Source organism: Mus caroli, unplaced genomic scaffold (genome assembly GCF_978045245.1).
Source record: "Mus caroli unplaced genomic scaffold, Mus_caroli_1 scaffold_2, whole genome shotgun sequence".
Taxonomy (NCBI): Eukaryota; Metazoa; Chordata; class Mammalia; order Rodentia; family Muridae; genus Mus; species Mus caroli.
Window position 1 is genome coordinate 145,997,455 of NW_028227257.1, and position 18,260 is coordinate 146,015,714.

Consider the following 18,260-nt stretch of genomic DNA (forward strand, 5'->3'; position numbering starts at 1 on the left):
TCATCGGCCACTTCTCCTTGCGTCTCCTGTTTCCCTATCCCTAGAATGAGAGTTGTCCGGGTCAGTAAATGCATTTGAGAGCCTTACAGAATTTCAGGAGCAGGTGGCAAGATAAACATTGTTCTTTCTTCTCCGATGTCAGCAGAAGCTAATGGAGACTCAAGCTCTGGACCCAGGGACTCCGGAAGCCTTTGGTGCCACCAGCCCTAACAAGGGGGCCCTGTCTAAGACCAAGAAGAGCTTCAAAGACTTGATGTCTAAGGTGACAGAGGGACAGTTCGTGCTATGCAGGTGGACAGATGGGCTATATTACCTTGGCAAGATCAAGCGGGTGAGTCTGCTCTGGTCCTTGGGCCCAGGCTCGTGTGTCTTTCTGCTCATCCCTTTTTATCCCTCATGCCTGGAAGCTGGAAGTGGAAGGGAACAGAGCTGTCCTCAGGGGCAATGTGGCCCAGCAGGTTCTTCAGAGAACTTAAGCAAGCATCAGACTGGGCAGGGTACAGATGACTCTCTGGCCCGCTCTTCTGTCCTTAAAAGCAGCCCCATTAAGTGGTGCCCCTGTTCCTGACGGCCATACTTCAAAGTGAGGAGTACATCTCTCCTTCTGAAGCACACGGCCAGGAGATGGAGGAAGACTGAGACCCAGCTCCTCCATGCTGCTCCTCCACGCTCTCCTCTCTTTGCCTCAGGTCAGCAGTCCTAAGCAAAGCTGCCTTGTGACTTTTGAAGATAATTCCAAATACTGGGTCCTGTGGAAGGACATCCAGCATGGTGAGTGTCCAAGTGTCTACCGCCCCTCCCCCATGCCTGCTCCTTTCTGCCTTCAGTTCTTCCTTCTCTGTCACCTTTTTCTCTTGCCATCTGTGTTAGTCCATGAACTCCGGGCCTTGAGTACACATCTTGGGCCCATCAGAAAAGATAATTAAACGTCTGCTCACAGATCTCCATTGTGAATGCTCACACTTCAGGGCGGGAAGCAGGGCAGGTGGAAGAGGAGCTCTAGCTTGTCTTGGTACCCAGGGTGCATGGACCAGGTCTCAGGCCTGCAGTTTGTGTCCTTGAATGGTGTCTGCTATTCTGGCTCTCCTAGAGCTAGAGAGGAGGAAGAGGACAGAGGAGAAGGATTGCCAGTTAAGAGACTTGAACTGTGTTCTCTATTTACATGTAAAAAAAAATGGGTGGATGGGGGGTGGGGGGAGTGTAGCCAGGAAAGCATGAAAATGGTCATGCGGAGAGGGAGCAGGGGCATTGGCCAGGATGAAAGGGAGCTAGACTGAGTACCACCCCTGCCTTCTGATAGCTGACACTGTGCTATAGATATGGCCAGTTGGGGTCATTCAATCTACCTAAGACAGACTTGGGTGATCAATAGTCACGGTACCTATGTGTTTTTAGCATGGAACTATGACCCTGGTGTAGCACCCATGACCACTGACATGAGAGAAGAAACCTATTGAGTATCATTTATGATGTGGCCCACTGAGGCAGGTTCTAGGGTCAGACAGACTCTGGACCTTGTTCCCAGTCTATCTACTACAAAGCTACACAGCCTTGAGCAACGATATCGCTTTTCTAATGTCGCTGTTGGGAAGCTCAGATATGGTGATGCATGCGTGTAGAATGCACGTCCCAGTGCTGCTACACGGTAGGAAAAAAGTTTATAAGACTCTGTTACTGAAAAAGATTATTCCAAGAAGCCAGCCAAACAGGCCACAGGGTGAAGCCAGTTTTTATGTCTTTCAAACAATTTTTTTCTCCAAAAATCTGTGGCCAGGGAATACTGTTTTTTTTCCCCCTCTAGTCCCTTGCAACCTAAATCTGTTGATGCAAAGCTATAAGCATTCCCTGCTGGCTACACTGCTATGAAAAGCACAAAACTCCAGCAGCAAAGGAAAGCTGTTTCAACTTTCTGGGTCTAGGAAGCATTCCACTGTGTGCCAGGAACCAGGTGGAGCACAGCAGGTACGTAGCTAGGAACAGGTTGTCCCATATCCAGCCGATTGTTCCTGGCAGGCAGGTGAGCCTTTGGCATTCCCTAGGATGAGTGCTCAAGGCTGGGCATAATGCAGTTAAGATATATCACTTTATTAAGGAATCAGGGGCTCAACCACCTTCCTTGGGTGTTGAACAAGGCAGGGTCCTTGCCTGGCCACTTAATCAATAAATACGTCTTGAGCCATCTACTACCTGCCAGAAATACCATTTCTGCCTTTACAGAACTTTCATCCTAAGGAGAATGAAGAGGGAGGATTAGCAGTTCAAGGCCAGCCTGAGCTACATAGCAAGACTCAAAATCTATAGAAACAAAACCAGAAAATTTTTCAGGCAGCCTTCTGAGTAAGAAAACAGAAGTAGTGCATCACGGTGTATTTAAGGGGCTGGAGAGATGGCTTAGCAGTTACCAGCATGCACTGCTCCTGCAAAAGACCTGAGTCTGGTTCCCAGAACCCACATGGTGGCTCACAACCACCTGTAAATGCAGTCCTGGGTGATCCAACACCCTCTCTGACCTCCACAGGCGCCAGACCCGTGAGTGGTGCACACACACATCCATGCAGGCAAAACCTGTACTCAGAAAAAACCCAATGTATCTTTCAGAGAAAGCTGGCATAGTGGTTCATACTTGTCATCCCAGCGCTGGAGGGGTAAAGACAGGCAGATAACTGGAACTCACTAGCCAGTCAGCCTAGTCAGTGAACCCTGGATCACAGTGAGAGACTCAAAAAGAAAGATGGCTGCCCCCAACCAATGTGACCTGCACACACGTGCATCTGCACACGCGCTAACCTTCATGCATGTATAGACACCGGAAAGTTGCACTTGTGGGTCCGGGTATGCTTTACCTAGAATGTACAGTCTTTGGTTTGATGCCTAGCATCACTGCACCCTCCAAAAGGAGAAATATACTTAACATAGCCATTCAAACACTTGAGATATAAAAATATATTTAACAGAAGAAGACAAAAAAGGAAGAAAAAAAAAGGAGCCGTTCCATAACTGTATTAGCAGTTGGGGTTTACTTCAGTGGGAGAGAGAGAACCCAGCAAGAACAGGCCCTGGGTCTAAACCCCAGGTCTAAAATAAACTAAGATAAACAAATTAACTGGTCACTAAATCTGGACTTTGGATCTTGATTCAAAACACAAATTTGTAGTGACATTTCAATTTGCTAGACATTTGGAAATAAAAATGACTTTAGACGCAATAAAGGCGATGCAGTGTGCTTTAAGAGAACTCTGACTAGAAATGTAGCTGCAGTGGTTACAGAAAGATGAATGGGTGTCTGGGTCTTGAATTGAAATAACAGGGAGGAGATGTGAGTGAGGCTGTTGTTTAAATAGGACTTTCTGTGAGTTCACGATTGATGGGAACATAGTCTCATTATAAACCTACATTCTTAAGCCGGGCAGTGGTGACACACGCCTTCAATCCCAGCACTTGGGAGGCAGAGGCAGGTGGATTTATGAGTTCGAGGCTAGCCTGGTCTACAGAGTGAGTTCCAGGACAGCCAGGGCTATACAGAGAAACCCTGTCTCGAAAAACCACAAAATAAACCAAAAAAACAAAAAAACAAAAACAAACAAAAAAAAACAACCAAAAAACCTACATTCTTATCACAAAGTAGGCGTTTTAAATGTCACTTGACACAAAAATGTTTAAACATAAAACAGGTTGGAATAGGTAGGAAAGGGAACTCGAGGTGCCCGAGGAGCAAAGACTTAGCGGAGTGGTGGTGGTGTGTTTGAATCTCACTCTCATGCTTCCCAGATGAGCAAGGACCCTGACTTCTTGAGCCTCAGTTTCCCCATCTTTGGAGCAGGTGTTAAGAGACACCTCTGAGAGCGTGGGGAGATTCAGCAAGACTGCTTGTGGAGTGGGGTGTGAAGCACAGTGCTCAGCAGCTCAGTTCCTGCTCTGCGGTTTTTATTATGATTGCTTTAACAACTAAAGTCCCTGACAGTTTTATACTGGTACATTCTGGATACACTCTTCTCAACCCTCCCTGGTGCTCCCCCTCCCCACCTCTTCCCTCCTCCCTCCCTGCCCCTTTCCCAGATGGTTGATGTTTGGTTTTGTTGTGTGACCCCTTTGGTCATCTGTGTGTCTGTTGGACCGGGACTACCTACTGGAATCGAGTAGAATCAATGGGTACACAGCTGAAGGCAGTAACTCACCATCCCCTCCCCAAATGTATCAATATGAAATTGCTCAGCAGGGCAGTGCCTTCACAGTGAGCTGTTCACCCACTCACCCAGGCCACACTTCGCACAGATGAGGATCATGATGGGTACATAGAGTCTCATTATAAACTTACATTCTTTTTGTTTGTTTGTTTTGTTTTTCGAGACAGGGTTTGCTCAGCAGTGAAAGATAGGCGCCCTGTGGCCCTACCGTCAATATCTGGTGTGGATGGATCCATTCTTGTGTAGACCCTTTGTCATCTGCAGTTGCTAAGAGTTCATTACAGGGGCTACACTCAGACAATGGCATTTCACAGTCCTTATTCCTGCCTTTCAGCTCTTACATTCATTCTGGCCCCTCTTCAAGAATGTCCCATGAGGGTATGGTGTGGATGTCGTGTTTAGAGCTGAGCTTCAAGTGTCTCTTATTCTCTGCATTTTATACAGCTGTTTCTGCACTCTCCAAAGCTCACAGGAAGCAGACGCATCTCTGGTTAAGGCTGAATGGGTATAACGTATATTTAGACTCTGTGTCAACTTAGCTGAACAGCAGAACTAAATTTCCCAGTATGGGGCCTAAGAGCTCCTCCCCAGGTCCAAGTGTGGATTCCCTCCCAGCAGATGATTCTGACTAGTTCTTGATGGTGTGAGCTGGATCTGAGTTGAGGGGACTTCTTTTTCAGCTGGTGTTCCGGGAGAGGAGCCCAAGTGTGACGTCTGCATGGGGAAGACTTCAGGGCCTATGAACGAGATCCTCATCTGTGGGAAGTGTGGCCTGGGTGAGTGGGTGAACAGCTCACTGTGAAGGCACTGCCCTGCGGGCCCCTCCCACTTTGTGGGCCCCTCCTACTTTGTGGCCCCTCCCACATCGCACTTGCTGTGGTCCCAGGTAGCTTCCTATTTCTCCTTCTATCCTGAGCATGTCTCCTGCTGCTTTGGGGAAAGGTGACCAAAAGCAATGGGAAATGTAGTTTGTGGCCCTCCTAGGCAGAGGGAGGCAGGTGCTGAAGCCCGCCCTTGGTGCCTCTTGCAGTGGCCAGTACTATCTTTTTGTGCCTTACTGGTTATCAGCTTGACTTCTGGGTGGGTACCACCAACCAGTACCCTGAAAGCTGGCAGGCAGAGCTCCCTAGGGCTTGCCATAGCTCGGCTGTCTCGCTGCCTGTGGCCAACTGGCCTTGGGCCACTGCTCCCTTGTGAGTGAGTGATTCGCTATCCCCACCTTCACCCCAGGTTACCACCAACAGTGCCACATCCCCATCGCAGTCGATGCCAACTGGCCCCTCCTCACTCATTGGTTCTGCCGACGCTGCATTTTCGCACTAGCTGTGAGGGTGAGCACCTCCCTACCCCCACCTCCACCCCCCACCCCCCACCCTACCCCCGAGCCCTTGCCTTCCGACTTGGCAGACCAGAGCATCAGAGACTCAGGCCTGAGACTTCATTGCTGATGCTGTACTCTAGGCAGAAGGGCTTCACTTGGACCATGGAGACACAGGGTGCTCGCTGTCTTAGGCCAGATTTCAGAATCTCTCTAAACCTCAAGTTTCCCCAACCATAAAATAGACAGTTTTGTGTAGGAGTCCCCCAATAAAGGGCCATTTGCTATTAAAAGACAATGATATGTACCTGCCCCTAACACGTGGTATTATTACTTTTTTTTTTTTTTTTTTTTTTTTTTTTTTTTTGGTTTTTCGAGACAGGGTTTCTCTGTATAGCCCTGGCTGTCCTGGAACTCACTTTGTAGACCAGGCTGGCCTCGAACTCAGAAATCCGCGTGCCTCTGCCTGCCAAGTGCTGGGATTAAAGGCGTGTGCTACCACGCCCGGCTACTTCCTTTTTTTAAAAACTCTTGTTAAGATAAATATATTCTTTCACAGACTCTGTGTGTGTGTGTGTGTGTGTGTGTGTGTGTGTGTCCTTACTACAACTGATGCTATTAATATCTTTAAGGAAAACAGGATGGGTTTAGGATTGGTAAGAAAAAGCTCCTCGTTTTTCTGATGCTCAAAATGTCTGAGTCTCCCCAAACCCTGGCAGCATTTCTCCTGATAGCTATGTGCTGACAGGTGGTGGTTGGTGACCTGGACCTTATCTCCCCCTAGAAAGGTGGCGCTTTGAAGAAAGGCGCCATCGCCAAGACGCTGCAGGCGGTGAAAATGGTGCTGTCCTACCAGCCGGAGGAACTCGATTGGGACTCGCCCCATCGCACCAACCAGCAGCAATGCTACTGCTACTGCGGCGGACCTGGAGAGTAAGGCGACAGAGCGGGGCACGTGGGACTGCAGGGTGGGACTGACAGGCTCCGGGAGAACCTCATCTCAGGGGGCGGGGCCTGAGTGACAGCCTGAGGGGCAGGGCGGGCTTGAGTAACTGGCTCTGGAGGCGGAACCTGGAAGGCCGCACTCCAAGTGACAGCTTAGAGGCGGGGCCTGAGCGTCAGACTCTGGAGGGGTTAACTCGGAGTGACAGCTGGGCTGTGTGGTGTGAGCGTCTGGAGGCGGGATCTGGAGGGGCGAATCTGGAGCCATGGGGCGGGGCCTTAGTGTCACGCTGTAGAGGCGGGACCTAGAGAAACTTGACAGCTCAGGGGCGGGGTCCGAGTGTCAGACTGTGAAGGCGGGATCTAGAGAGGTGGACCCAGAGTGACAGCCGCGGGGCGGGGCTTTAGTGTCAGACCTTGGAGGCGTGTCTTGGATGGGCAAATCCAGAGTGCCAGCAGGGTATTAGGTCTAGGGAAGACGGGCCTGAAGTGACAGCAAGGGTGGAGCCTAGGTGTCAGGCCATGGAGGCGGCGGGATCTGGAGGGGCGGATCCGCGATGTCATTTTAGGAAGGGCAGATTTTAATGTTGAGGCTGTGTCACTTTGCAGGAGAATGGGGCTTCAGAAGAGAGACCCAGAGTGGTCTGTGAGGACCAAGCTTTAGGGGCGGGCCCAGGGGGTAGGATAGCTGCCATAAAGCAGGTCTGGACCCAGGGGAGCCAAGAGAGTTACCTAGGAGTCTTAAGAGAAGGGCCCTGAAAGTAGGCTCAGAGAGAACATGTGCAGATAGCAATGGAGAGTAGAAGACCGAGTGCTTGTCTTGGAGTAGCCTGAGAAAGGTGGAAGTAATGAGACAGCTAAGAGCCTAGGCTTGACAAATGTCCATTACCTGGCACAGAGCTTTGCCAGCTGTGCCTTCCCAGATTCACAGTTCACTTACTAGTGTTTCTTTGTGTGGTTGTGAACATCAGGGACTATATAAAAGCTCACATGGGCTGGGAATTGATAATCACCCACTGGTGGTGGAGGAGATTCATGTCTTGCTGAGGGGCCAGAATCTGGTCTAGCTTGCCAACCTGGGCCTCTAAGGACAGTGAAACCTGCTCCTTTGGGCTGTCTGCACAGAGGCAGGGTCTCTACCTTCGGTAGATGGCAGACTGCTCCTCCCCCTGTCCTGAGTTTTAGAGTGTCTGGAAGCTATGTTTATGGCCCAGCTAGCCTCTGACTTTGCCATTTGAACTACTTCATCTGTCAAATGAAGTACTACTTCATCTGTCAAATGGGCTGTGATGGCTGACCTAGCTCTTCTGTGCCTCCAGGTGGTACCTTCGGATGCTACAGTGCTACCGGTGTAGGCAGTGGTTCCATGAGGCGTGCACACAGTGCCTTAGTGAGCCTATGGTGTTTGGAGACCGGTAGGTGATCAGCTTCCAGATAGCATACAAAGGGGGGGGGGGTCTGTGATAGCCTAGACTTGTCAACAGGAGACAGCCAAGATAAAAGGGACCCTGGCTGTGCTGGGCCAGCAGACAACAAAGGAACATGCTGGGCTACATGCCTAGTTGCTGCTGATTTGTGGGGAACCTCGAGCACATTCCTGCCTTTACAAGTGCCAGACTCTACAAATATCTCAGGAAGGAGAGATGAAAGTCTCTGCCTTTCTCTTACCAAGAGTTACTGTAAACACCACTAGGGAAATGGATGGTCTCTAGGGGATGGGCTAGGCTAATGGGAGATATTATATCTGCCAAATCAATTAGTATACTTCTTTGGCTGGTGGCTGGCAAAGGGGAGGGGAGGGGTCTCAGAAGGGACAGTGGTGACCACTACCACCCAGCCTGTGAACTAAGCTAGGTTCTAAGGCAGTGATCTTTGGAGAGGGGTGGAGACATATTCCTTGGTCCCTGTCCCCTCCACTGTTCAGTGGATGCTATCTATCTATGGGAAGCAGATGGGAGGGGGAGAGGTGGCCTGGGCCAAGGATCAGAGGCGCTCCCATCACAGACCCTCCTGTCACAGACCCTCTCCTCACAGACCCTCTCTTCTACCCGCAGCTTCTACCTGTTCTTCTGCTCCGTGTGTAACCAAGGCCCAGAGTATATTGAAAGGCTGCCCTTGCGATGGTGAGAGGATGGGACCTGTTCCTACCAGCTCTTCCTTTGCCCTTTGCCCTCTGCCCTTTGCCCTCCGCCCTCTGCCCTCTGCCCTCACCCTCAGCCTCACTTAGCCCTTGCTTTCTTACCCAGGGTGGATATAGTTCACCTGGCCCTCTATAACTTGGGAGTACAGAGCAAGAAGCGGTACTTCGACTTTGAGGAGATCCTGGCCTTTGTCAACCATCACTGGGAGCTCCTGCAGCTTGGCAAGGTACATATGGTCTCAGGGGCCAAACGTGCCCGCACAGGATCGCTCAGTGCAGGGCAAGGGTATAGATATCCGAGTTCTCACCCTTGTGCTGCAGTTCCTTGAGTCAGAACCTCCAAGCCAGTGCCAGGGAGGGGCTTTCTGGTTGGGGCAGTGGTCAGTTGGAACCTCACTAACTCACTATAGGGAGCTGAGGCATTGCGCCAAGTGTGGCTGAAGTGGGCGGGACTCTCTGCTAAGGTATTTGGCAGATTTCCTGGCTAGGTTAGAAATTACAGTGGCTTTGTCTTCTGCTGATCTTGTCCTGCATTGTGTTTCTGGGGATCTCAGTGCCTTGTAACTAACAGACTTTGAAATTGTCAGAGCTGGAGAGCTACCTAACACTCCCATGGGGGTTACATAACCCTCTGCCCTAACAATTCCCTCAGAGTCCTCTTTAGTATTGCAGAATGAAATGTCTCCCGCTCACTACCCAACCCTTCTTTGATGAGCTATGATTGTAAAAAACAAACAAGGGCCATTGCGTTGGCTCAGGAGGTTAGGGTGTTCTCCACCAAGTCTGACAGCCTGAATTCCATCTTCAGGACCCTGGGAGTGGAAGGAGAGAACTGAGCCAGGGCCCAAGTTGTCCTCTGCCCACCAAACATGTGCTATGGCGTGCACATGCTACACACCACACACACACACACACACACACACACACACGTGTATAATTTTTAAAATGTAACAAATAGGTAAATCTTACCATGTACTATCAGTTGTATATATGTCTTTATTTATGGTGGTGTTTGGTAAATTATAAGGCACACAGAAAGCCTTGAAGAATAGAGTCAGTGTTGTTTTTAGATTTATTTAATGCACATGAATGTTTTGTTCACGTGCATATCTACACACCATTTGTGTGCCTGGTGACCACAGATGCCATAAGAAGGTGTTGGGTTCCCTAAAACTGAAGTTATGGATGGTGGTTAGCTTCTGTGTTGGTGCTGCAAATCAAACCACGGTCCTCTGCTGGAACAATTGCTCTTAACCACAGAGCTACCTCGCCAGGCCCTACAGCTAGAATGTTTTAATAACTTTTTCTGGTGTATATATGCATAAGAGCTAGCGAGATGCTCAGCAGGTAGGATCACTCACACTGCCCTTGCCAGATCCCAAGCCCCACTCCCATACATGCATGACACCTTACCAGTGCTGTCTATAACTCCAGTTCCAGTGATCCAGCGCCCTCTTCAGACCTCCAGGGGGCACTGCACACGCATGATACACACACACACACAGACACACAGGTAAAACACTCATAAAAATAAATATTTTTTTAAAAAAGTATTCCTAATGGAAAATTTTAAATGATCAAAACCGAAGTTTACTTTTTAAAGATTCGTATTTTCACTACTCAGAAATAACTAGGAATAAATCATGGCTATATCCTGTTCCCTTTTTTATAGTTTACAAGAATTTACATACTGTTTTGGGTCATCTCTTCTCAGTTAGTGTTATGCTGTTTCAGGCCTTTAGTGTTCTCATAACCTTTTAAATGGCTGAGCTGATGTCCTCCTTAGTCTACTAGCTGGACACATAGTTCATCTTCTTTCTGCCCACCATCAAAAACAGTGCCATTTGGGCACATTTGTGTATGTGAAATGTGCGTTCATGTTCCATTCTTGATAGACCTCAGAGGGTGGCATCACTGGATAGGAGTGTGGATGTTTAGAAAGCAGCCCTGAGGAGTGAACCCAGGGCCTTAGGCATGACAGGCAAGCGGTCTCCCGCTAGGCTCCAGCCTCGGCCCTGTAAAGCTCCTGAAACACTGAGGCCAGGAGCTTCCCCTCTATCACACATGGGGAAACCTGACCTCAGAGAGGTAGAAGGTTGCAAGCCAATGGTTGTCCCCTGGAGACCACTGGAGCATGAGATGGGGTGGCAAGGTCAGGCCGGTGCCCTCTAAGATGCTTCTGTAGATCTAACTCTCCTGCTGGCCCGCTTCCCGTAGCTCACCAGCACCCCCATGACAGAAAGAGGGCCACACCTCCTCAACGCGCTCAACAGTTACAAGAGCCGGTGAGTGCAGGGAGGGAGGGAGGGAGGGCTGTGGATCCTGACTGGGATGTCCATCTAAAAACTCTTCCTACCACACATCCTCTGCTCGAGCTGGGCTCCCTGCCTGGCTCTCCCTCCTCCTCCTCCTCCTCTTCTTCCTCCTCCTCCTCCTCCACCATCCAGGGAATAAAGACATCGAGAGGCCTTCCTTTGCAAAGTGTTCCCAAGTGCCCAGAGCATTGACTCAGTTGTATGCTAGGCTCCATTCTATGCCTGGGTCAGCTAGAGAGCTTAGAAAAACATCCGTCAGGGCTTCAGCCTCTGGGCTACTTCATAGCCTTTGCCTTCCCATCCCAAATTCTAACACTCATTTGCCCCTCAACCATGTTCAAGGCCTTTTATGACACCACCCTCCCTGACTGCATCTTACATTGTTATTCTTTTGCTTTATGGTCTCTGGGTGTCAGCCAGCCCTGCTCAGCCCTTGGCTTCCTTTCCATTTGTTGGTTGGTTGGCTGGTTGGCTGGCAGGCTGGCAGGCTGGCAGGCTGGCTGGCTGCTTGCTTGCTTGCTTGCATGTGTGCTTGCTTGCTTGCTTGCTTGCTTGCTTGCTTGCTTGCTTGCTTTTTGAGATAGGGTCTCACTCTGGCCCAGGCTTAAACTCTTGATTCCCCTGCCTCCACCTCCTCCATGTTGAGTTTACAAGTGTGCACCACCATGTCCCGTGTATTGAGCACTTTGTTCCTGTCCTTGCCTCGGCATCTTGTTCCCAACCTTCATTCCGTTTTTTGGCAGCAAGTAGTTTTTACAGAAGTGTAAAAACTTAGTTCTGGACTCTATTTAACAGGCCTATCTAGGTGGATTCTGAGCTTCAGGGAGAGTCTGAGCTACGAGATACAGTCCTTGCTTCTGTGAAAGCTTGCCTGAAGCCTCTTGCAGGGAGGGTGACCTGCTTACACCTTCCTGTGGTTTGAGGTTCGATAAGACCTCCCCATTGAGGATGGGACCCCTTGGCCTCCCAGTGCTCAGCTTCCTGAGAACGGGCCTACGTTTGAACACAGCCTCAGGGCCTCACTCAGCCAGTGTTGAAATAAGAGATATGCCGAAGGTGCTTCCTGGCCACAGAACATTAAGGCCTGGCACCCGTACCTGGGTCCCACTAGTCCTGTCCTGTGCTGTACCCGGTGGCCTTGCAGCTGCCAAGGCTAAGAAGCCTCAAGGAAGAGCAAGAATAGAATACATTCAGGTGGCAGGGACAGGGAGGCACTTGGCCACATTCTCCAGCTGGGGACTGTGAATTCTCTTCGGGGCGGGGAGGCCCCTGGCCTTGGTGGCAATCTGCTTCAGTCTCCGGAGGATCAGCTGACAGCCCAAGCCTCTCTCCTGCCACCCCAGGTTCCTGTGTGGCAAGGAAATTAAGAAGAAGAAATGCATCTTCCGACTGCGCATCCGAGTCCCACCCGCCCCTCCAGGAAAACTGCTTCCCGACAGGGCGTTGATGCCAAGTGACAAAGGGACCTCCGAGCTGCTTCATAAGAAAGGAAAGAGCAAGCCTGGGTCAGTGCTGGTGGAGGGCCACCATGGCTGCAGCCAGCTTGGGTTCTCTGTCTAAGCTCCCACCTTCTGCAGATAGTAGAGAGCTCTGCAATGGGCCCAGGCAGTGTGGCAGCACCCCTGTAAACCTGGAGTCCTAGACGCAGCAGGGTCCAGCTATAGGCACTCTGGGAGAGCTAGTGAGATGCTTCTAGGTCCCTCTCAACACAGGTCCCTCACTTCCTAGCTCCAGGGAAGCCTGATCCTGGGACCCAGCCCTGCCGCACTAGGACTGGGCAGTGAAAGGACACAGAAATGTGTGGCATGCCCCTGTTCTCCCTGCTGGGCAGAGCCTCCTCTTTAGGGGCACCTCTCCTTTTTCTCCTCTCTAAAGCCCCTCCACATTCACTGCCCCAGAGGATGGCCTCCACCCAGGCTCCGTCTACCCTGCCCAAACCCTCCTGATCCCATACTGACCACTGCCCCCCAGCACTCCTGAGGCCTCTCCCACTGAGCCTCTCTCTGCCTGGCCCTCCCCGGCTCTGACTGGGCCACCCTCTCCCTTTTCTGTCTCCACAGTTTGTTGCCTCAGGAACCCCAGCAGCAGAAAAGGCGAGTTTATAGAAGAAAAAGATCAAAGTTTTTGCTGGAAGATGCTATTCCCAGTGTTAGTTCCTGGTTTTCTTATTCTCCAGTTCCACGTGCAGGGGCCACACACATTAGGGGTCCTGTGCAGAAAATAACGCACTACCCCCGACCCAAAGGGACACCCCAATATCCTACTTCCAATTATAGAGAAACAAGGATGAGTCAGGCACCCTTAAGACCGCTATTGCGGTCTCATCTCCCACAAGTTCTCCTGAGAAGACGGGTTAAGTCAGGGGTAGATAATATCCCAGTACCAGTGTGGACAAAACGGGGCTGTGTCGGGGCAGCAACTTTCTATATGGGACACTTGAAGGCACTGGCTGAGCCCAGCCTAGAAGCAGGTCTCAGAGCACAGTTTCCCTCTCTGGTTGTCCTTACTGAAACCCTCCCTGTGGATAATGGTGTTAACAGTGTGCCTCTGCACCCCTGCGCTTTACAGTTTGCAAAACACTTTCATAGTCACGACTGAGTCCTAACTGCTTCTGTGGCCCCCAGTAAAGCAGGCTCTGCATTATCCCCATTTTACAATGGAGGCAGCCAAGACCCAGAGAGGCAAATGAGAAATCGGGTGGCTGGGAAAGAAGTCAGGGCTAGACACCAGGGTGACTTGGCTCTCTGCTCACAGTTTAGAGTCCAGAGCAAGTGGCAGGTTTTACCCAAGGAATGGCAGCCCTCACAGTCCTGGCTGAACAGCAGGCACCCCTCAGCTGGGGAAAAGGCTGCCTGGGGAGAGGCAGGTCCGTTGGTCCATTGACTGACCCCGTCTCTGTTGTGTCCACAGAGTGACTTCACCTCAGCCTGGAGCACAGACCACCACCTAGCCAGTATATTCGACTTCACACTGGATGAAATTCAGAGTTTAAAAAGGTACCTGCTATTCTAGAATTGACAGTAAGGGGGGCCTCTACGCCCCAGCATGAAGGAGGGACACATCCTGAGGCTGTGGACTCGCCCCTCATGGGCCTTCTGAAACTTCAGCTGAAAGGTCCGATATGCACAGGGCTGCCTGAAAATTTTGTACACTACAGCTTTCCACATACTGCCCTCTGCCCTCCAAAGCAGTGGTTCCGGCTGACTTGCCTGCAGTCCCACCTCTCTAAACCCCTCCCTTGCCTCACATCTAAGGCCAAAAGGGCTATGAGTACGTACTGTCACTGTTTTACACATGTTGATACTGAGTCCTCTTCCTGGAACACCCTGTGCCCTGCCCAGCCAAAAACTCAGAATATCACTTCCTTCAGGAAGCCCTCTCAGATCCTCCCAAGCTGCCTTGGAAGCCTGTTTCTATCTGCTCACATGGATATGAAATACCCCTATTTGAGTATTTGAAGGGCAAGAATTTCATCTTTTACCACTTGACTCCTGAAATCACTGAAGACCATGCTGTCTTGGTCACGGATCGGGAAGGGGAGGGATTTAGAGCCAGATGGGAGCTCTGGGCTATGCTTACCAGTTCTTACTATGCAGCGTTAGCCGACTTCCTTAATCACCCAACCGCCTCATTTCCCCCAGTTTGAATCCATGAAACTTTGTACGACTGCCCACTGGCTCGTGGACCGTGTCACCGGCGTGTCCGCTGCCACAGGAGATTGGTCTGGGAAAGTTTTCTTGACACTCGGCTCTGATGACTGAATGGTGAAAAAGCAGGACAGATGGACATAGGGTGAAAAATCTTTGGCAGTGAGGAGACTGGCCCTGCTGAGATGGAGGATGCCATGTCAGAGACAGAAGGTGGAGAAGCTCCTCAGTGCTGGGCCAGGCCAATAGCAGGGCTCCTCTTCTCTCTTCTCAGTGGCAGCTCAGGCCAGACCTTCTTCTCAGATGTGGATTCTACCGATGCGGCCAGCACCTCGGGGTCTGCCTCCACCAGCCTCTCCTACGACTCCAGGTGAGCTTCCTGAGGGTATGAGCTGCAGGCTTGCACAGGACCGTGGTCTGCAGCCTGGCCACGCCCTACTCCTGGCTGCAGCCTTTTGGGATTCTTTGCCTACAGTGGATATGTGATCCCTCTAGTCAAGTGACCCAATTCTGGGACCATTTGATTAGAGAATCCATTTCCTTCTGGGCTTCTTGGCATCTGTGGGTCTTAACTGTGTCATCTGTGCCTCAGACTCCTGTTCTCCGTTCCTGACTGTCTGATTTGTATTCGAGGATCATTAAGAGGAAAATTCATTTCTTTTAAGCAGAGTAGAAAGGTAGAGTGTGAGGTCTGGCTGAGAGTATAACCTGGTTTACTGCTGGCCACAGCCCCCTCTGCATTCATATTCTAGAGTATGTGGAGACTTTGTGGGTGTAGACTATCTATAAAGATAGAACTTGTCTGCTTGCGCACCTCTCTGTCTGGGGTCCTTCTCTGTTGTTGCCTCTGTAGCTTTAGGAACCAAGCCCAGGGCTTCGTGCTTACTAGACAAATGCTCTACCACTGAGCGACACGTCCCTAATCTTCCTGCCCCCTTGAGTTCTCACTACGCCCCCATGTCTCGGCATCTGTTAACAGGCGGTTTGTCTAATGTGTCTGTTTTGTTAGCTCCTCTGCCTGTGTGGTGCAAAGCCCTTCAGTTCCTGTCCCTACGTAGCTCACCCAGCTCACTAAAGAGCCTAAGCAAGGTCTCTCTCTGCACTGCGGGACTTCGGAAGCACACACCGCAGTGACCCACCCCTCCAGATACAAACAGCATACGCTTTAAAACTGAACATACCCAGGTTGGAATCCTGGCCTTTGTACTCCCCAGCCGATGTCCTCTCTGGAGCCTCAGTTTCCCTAGAGCAGGTCTACTCTGAAGCTCCAACAAGACAATCCATGCCCAGGGTCCGACCTAGTCCCTGGTACCAAAAGGCCTCTCGGGTTGTTTCCACTCATCCCTAGCATCTCCCTCTTCCCCTCCTAATACAGATGGACGGTCGGCAGCCGCAAGAGGAAGCTGACAGCCAAAGTGCACAGGCCCCTGCGAGCAAAGCTAAGGGCGGCGGAGCTGGAGGGGCGTTGCACCTCAGACAGCAATGCAGAGGGAGCTGTGGGCCCTGAGCAGCCGGATGAAGGCATCGACAGCCACACACTTGAAAGCATCAGTGGAGACGACTCGTCCCTGTCCCACCTCAAGTCCTCTATCACCAACTACTTTGGTGCAGCCGGGCGGTTGGCCTGCGGGGAAAAGTATCGGGTGTTGGCGCGGAGGGTCACTCTAGAAGGCAAGGTTCAGTACCTGTTGGAATGGGAGGGGACCACCCCTTACTGATTACCCTCAGAGGCTGCCCAGATCCCTGCAAACCAAAGGAGGGGCAGAAGAGGCCACTGGGTCCCTGTTTTCACCAGGCTTGGGGTGGTGGTGGTGAAACAGGACATCCTGCCTGTGGCCCCTGCCTGCTGCCTGCCAGGCCAAGGCCTGTGTGCTGCTGTACCTGAGTCTCTGAGACCCCATTGGTGTTCTCTCGTCAATACTACACTCCATACCCCTCAAACGTTTTATTGGATCCTCTGACATTACCCTGGCTGCAACCCCTGGATCTGTTTTTTGTTGTCCCCAATTCTCCATCTTCTGCCCTCTACCCTCTCACCCCTTTCGGGTGTTTTGTGTGGACACACATCTTCCACGGTCGTACACCCATCTGTCCCTCACTGGGCATGCTTCACTGGGTCCTCACTGGGACCACAGTGAGGGGACAGAACCTTGGGGGTCTTCTGCTTTCTCACTAGTACCACTCACCCCAGGAAGGTAGGGGATGCCTGAGAAAGTTTAGGATGCCTGGGACCCAGAGTCTAGGGAGTGATGAGCTGGGTCTCTGCGGAAGGGACAGGAATCAGGGTCCTTTATTGAGGAGGGGAGACTAAGGGAGTCAGGCAGGGCCAAGGTTTCCAGAAGTTTGCCTGTCCCAGCAACAACCCTTTACTCTTGTCAGTACTGGGACCTGGCCTTGCTGCATAGACATGTCTGAAACACACAGATCTGGGAGGAAAGGATGGGGAAGAAGACCAAGCCAGATTAAATCCCATCCCAAACACTGTGTGTACAGCCACCACATACTCCTGCCAGGGCCCCCTGGCCCCTGTCCTTGGCCTCTTCCAGGGATACATGCTGCAGTTAAATGTGAGAATCAAACCCCTGCCTCCTCTGACCTGTGAAGCAACCTTGGCCCCACAGAGAAGCACAAAATATACCCCTCTCCTGCATGGCTCCTGCCTTGCCCTGGAGCTGACAATCACTTTGGGAACAGGTTTGGAGTTTACAAGGGCCTGAATCATTGGTTCCCTTCAGAAAGGAAGGCTTTGTCATCAATGGTACAAATAGAATTCTTAGAATGGTCAAGCTTAGCCATGTCTGGGGAGAAACCAAAACCAGGAGGTGGGCAGGGAGCCCTTACTTTGCCTGTAGAAACAGAAACTGACTCACTCAGTAGGAGAAATGGAAAGAACTGCCTTTGGAGTGGGAGGCAAGGGCAGCAGACTGAGACCAGCCTCCCTGACTGCTGCTGTAGCTTCCAGCTGGGGGTGGGAAGATGGACCACATGGTGACATCAGATTATACCAAAGGTGCTGGTATTCCCATGACTAGGTCTGACCCCTTCACACCTTCCCGTGAGCATTAAGGAGGGTCCCTGAGGTAGGTTAGATGTCCCCTGCCTTAAACCTCAGCCACCATAGTGCCTTGCAAAGAAACCTCGCCTCTCATAGACACAGCTACCCACTTCCCTCTGCCTTCCTGTCTGGGCTCAGGCAGGGATAAGCAGATGGACACCGGGCCCAGTTGTCAGTCCCACAGCTGCCACCACTGAGGTCCCCAAGTGGGGCCTGGTGGAAGGAGAGTTGGGAAGCCAACTCCCAGGCCAGCAGGCATGTGGGAACTGGGGTCAAATTTGTGGCTTCCTGTTGGCTTCAGTGAGCATGGCAACCTCCAACACATGTTTTCCAGGCCACTGGGGAAGCCAGAGTTAGGATGGCTATCTGTACATCTGCCCCTCCTCTGCTCTGCCCCAGAAGCTCTGGGCCTGAGGAGCAGGAAGGCAGGAGGGGTGCCTGTCGGGGATCCTAGCACAAGGCCTGACCAGGTCCCTGGACTTCCCACGGCAGCATTTCACTCCTACAAAATAATAGCTGCATTACTGCCAACTGACAGTATAACCCTGTGCACCTTTGAAAAGATTTTGGTTTTAAATTGCTGCTTTTAATAATATTTGTTGTATTAAAGTTATAATTGATGTGTCTGGTTTACAATGTAAGCGTGTTCTTGGAGCTGG

General features: G+C 51.1%; 1 protein-coding gene across 1 annotated transcript; it reads left to right on the plus strand.

Moving 5' to 3' along the window:
- Positions 1–142: 142 nt before the first annotated feature.
- Positions 143–18,178, plus strand: Phf19 (PHD finger protein 19). The gene is made up of 14 exons (XM_029474191.2): positions 143–331; positions 690–771; positions 4,865–4,960; positions 5,415–5,515; positions 6,287–6,435; positions 7,764–7,859; positions 8,499–8,567; positions 8,691–8,811; positions 10,802–10,869; positions 12,243–12,404; positions 12,960–13,047; positions 13,810–13,895; positions 14,821–14,916; positions 15,922–18,178. The coding sequence occupies exons 1-14, from the start codon at positions 152–154 to the stop codon at positions 16,262–16,264; spliced, it is 1,737 nt and encodes a 578-aa protein (XP_029330051.1). The 5' UTR covers positions 143–151; the 3' UTR covers positions 16,265–18,178.
- The last annotated feature ends 82 nt before the right edge of the window (positions 18,179–18,260 follow it).

What these genes read in the sequence shown, in the direction of transcription:
- Phf19 (XM_029474191.2), top strand. Translation starts at nt 152, where the DNA reads ATGGAGACTCAAGCTCTGGACCCAGGGACTCCGGAAGCCTTTGGTGCC. An exon ending in GTGGAAGGACATCCAGCATG is followed by an intron (nt 772 to 4,864) that starts GTGAGTGTCCAA and finishes CTTCTTTTTCAG; the next exon opens with CTGGTGTTCCGGGAGAGGAG. An exon ending in TTTTCGCACTAGCTGTGAGG is followed by an intron (nt 5,516 to 6,286) that starts GTGAGCACCTCC and finishes ATCTCCCCCTAG; the next exon opens with AAAGGTGGCGCTTTGAAGAA.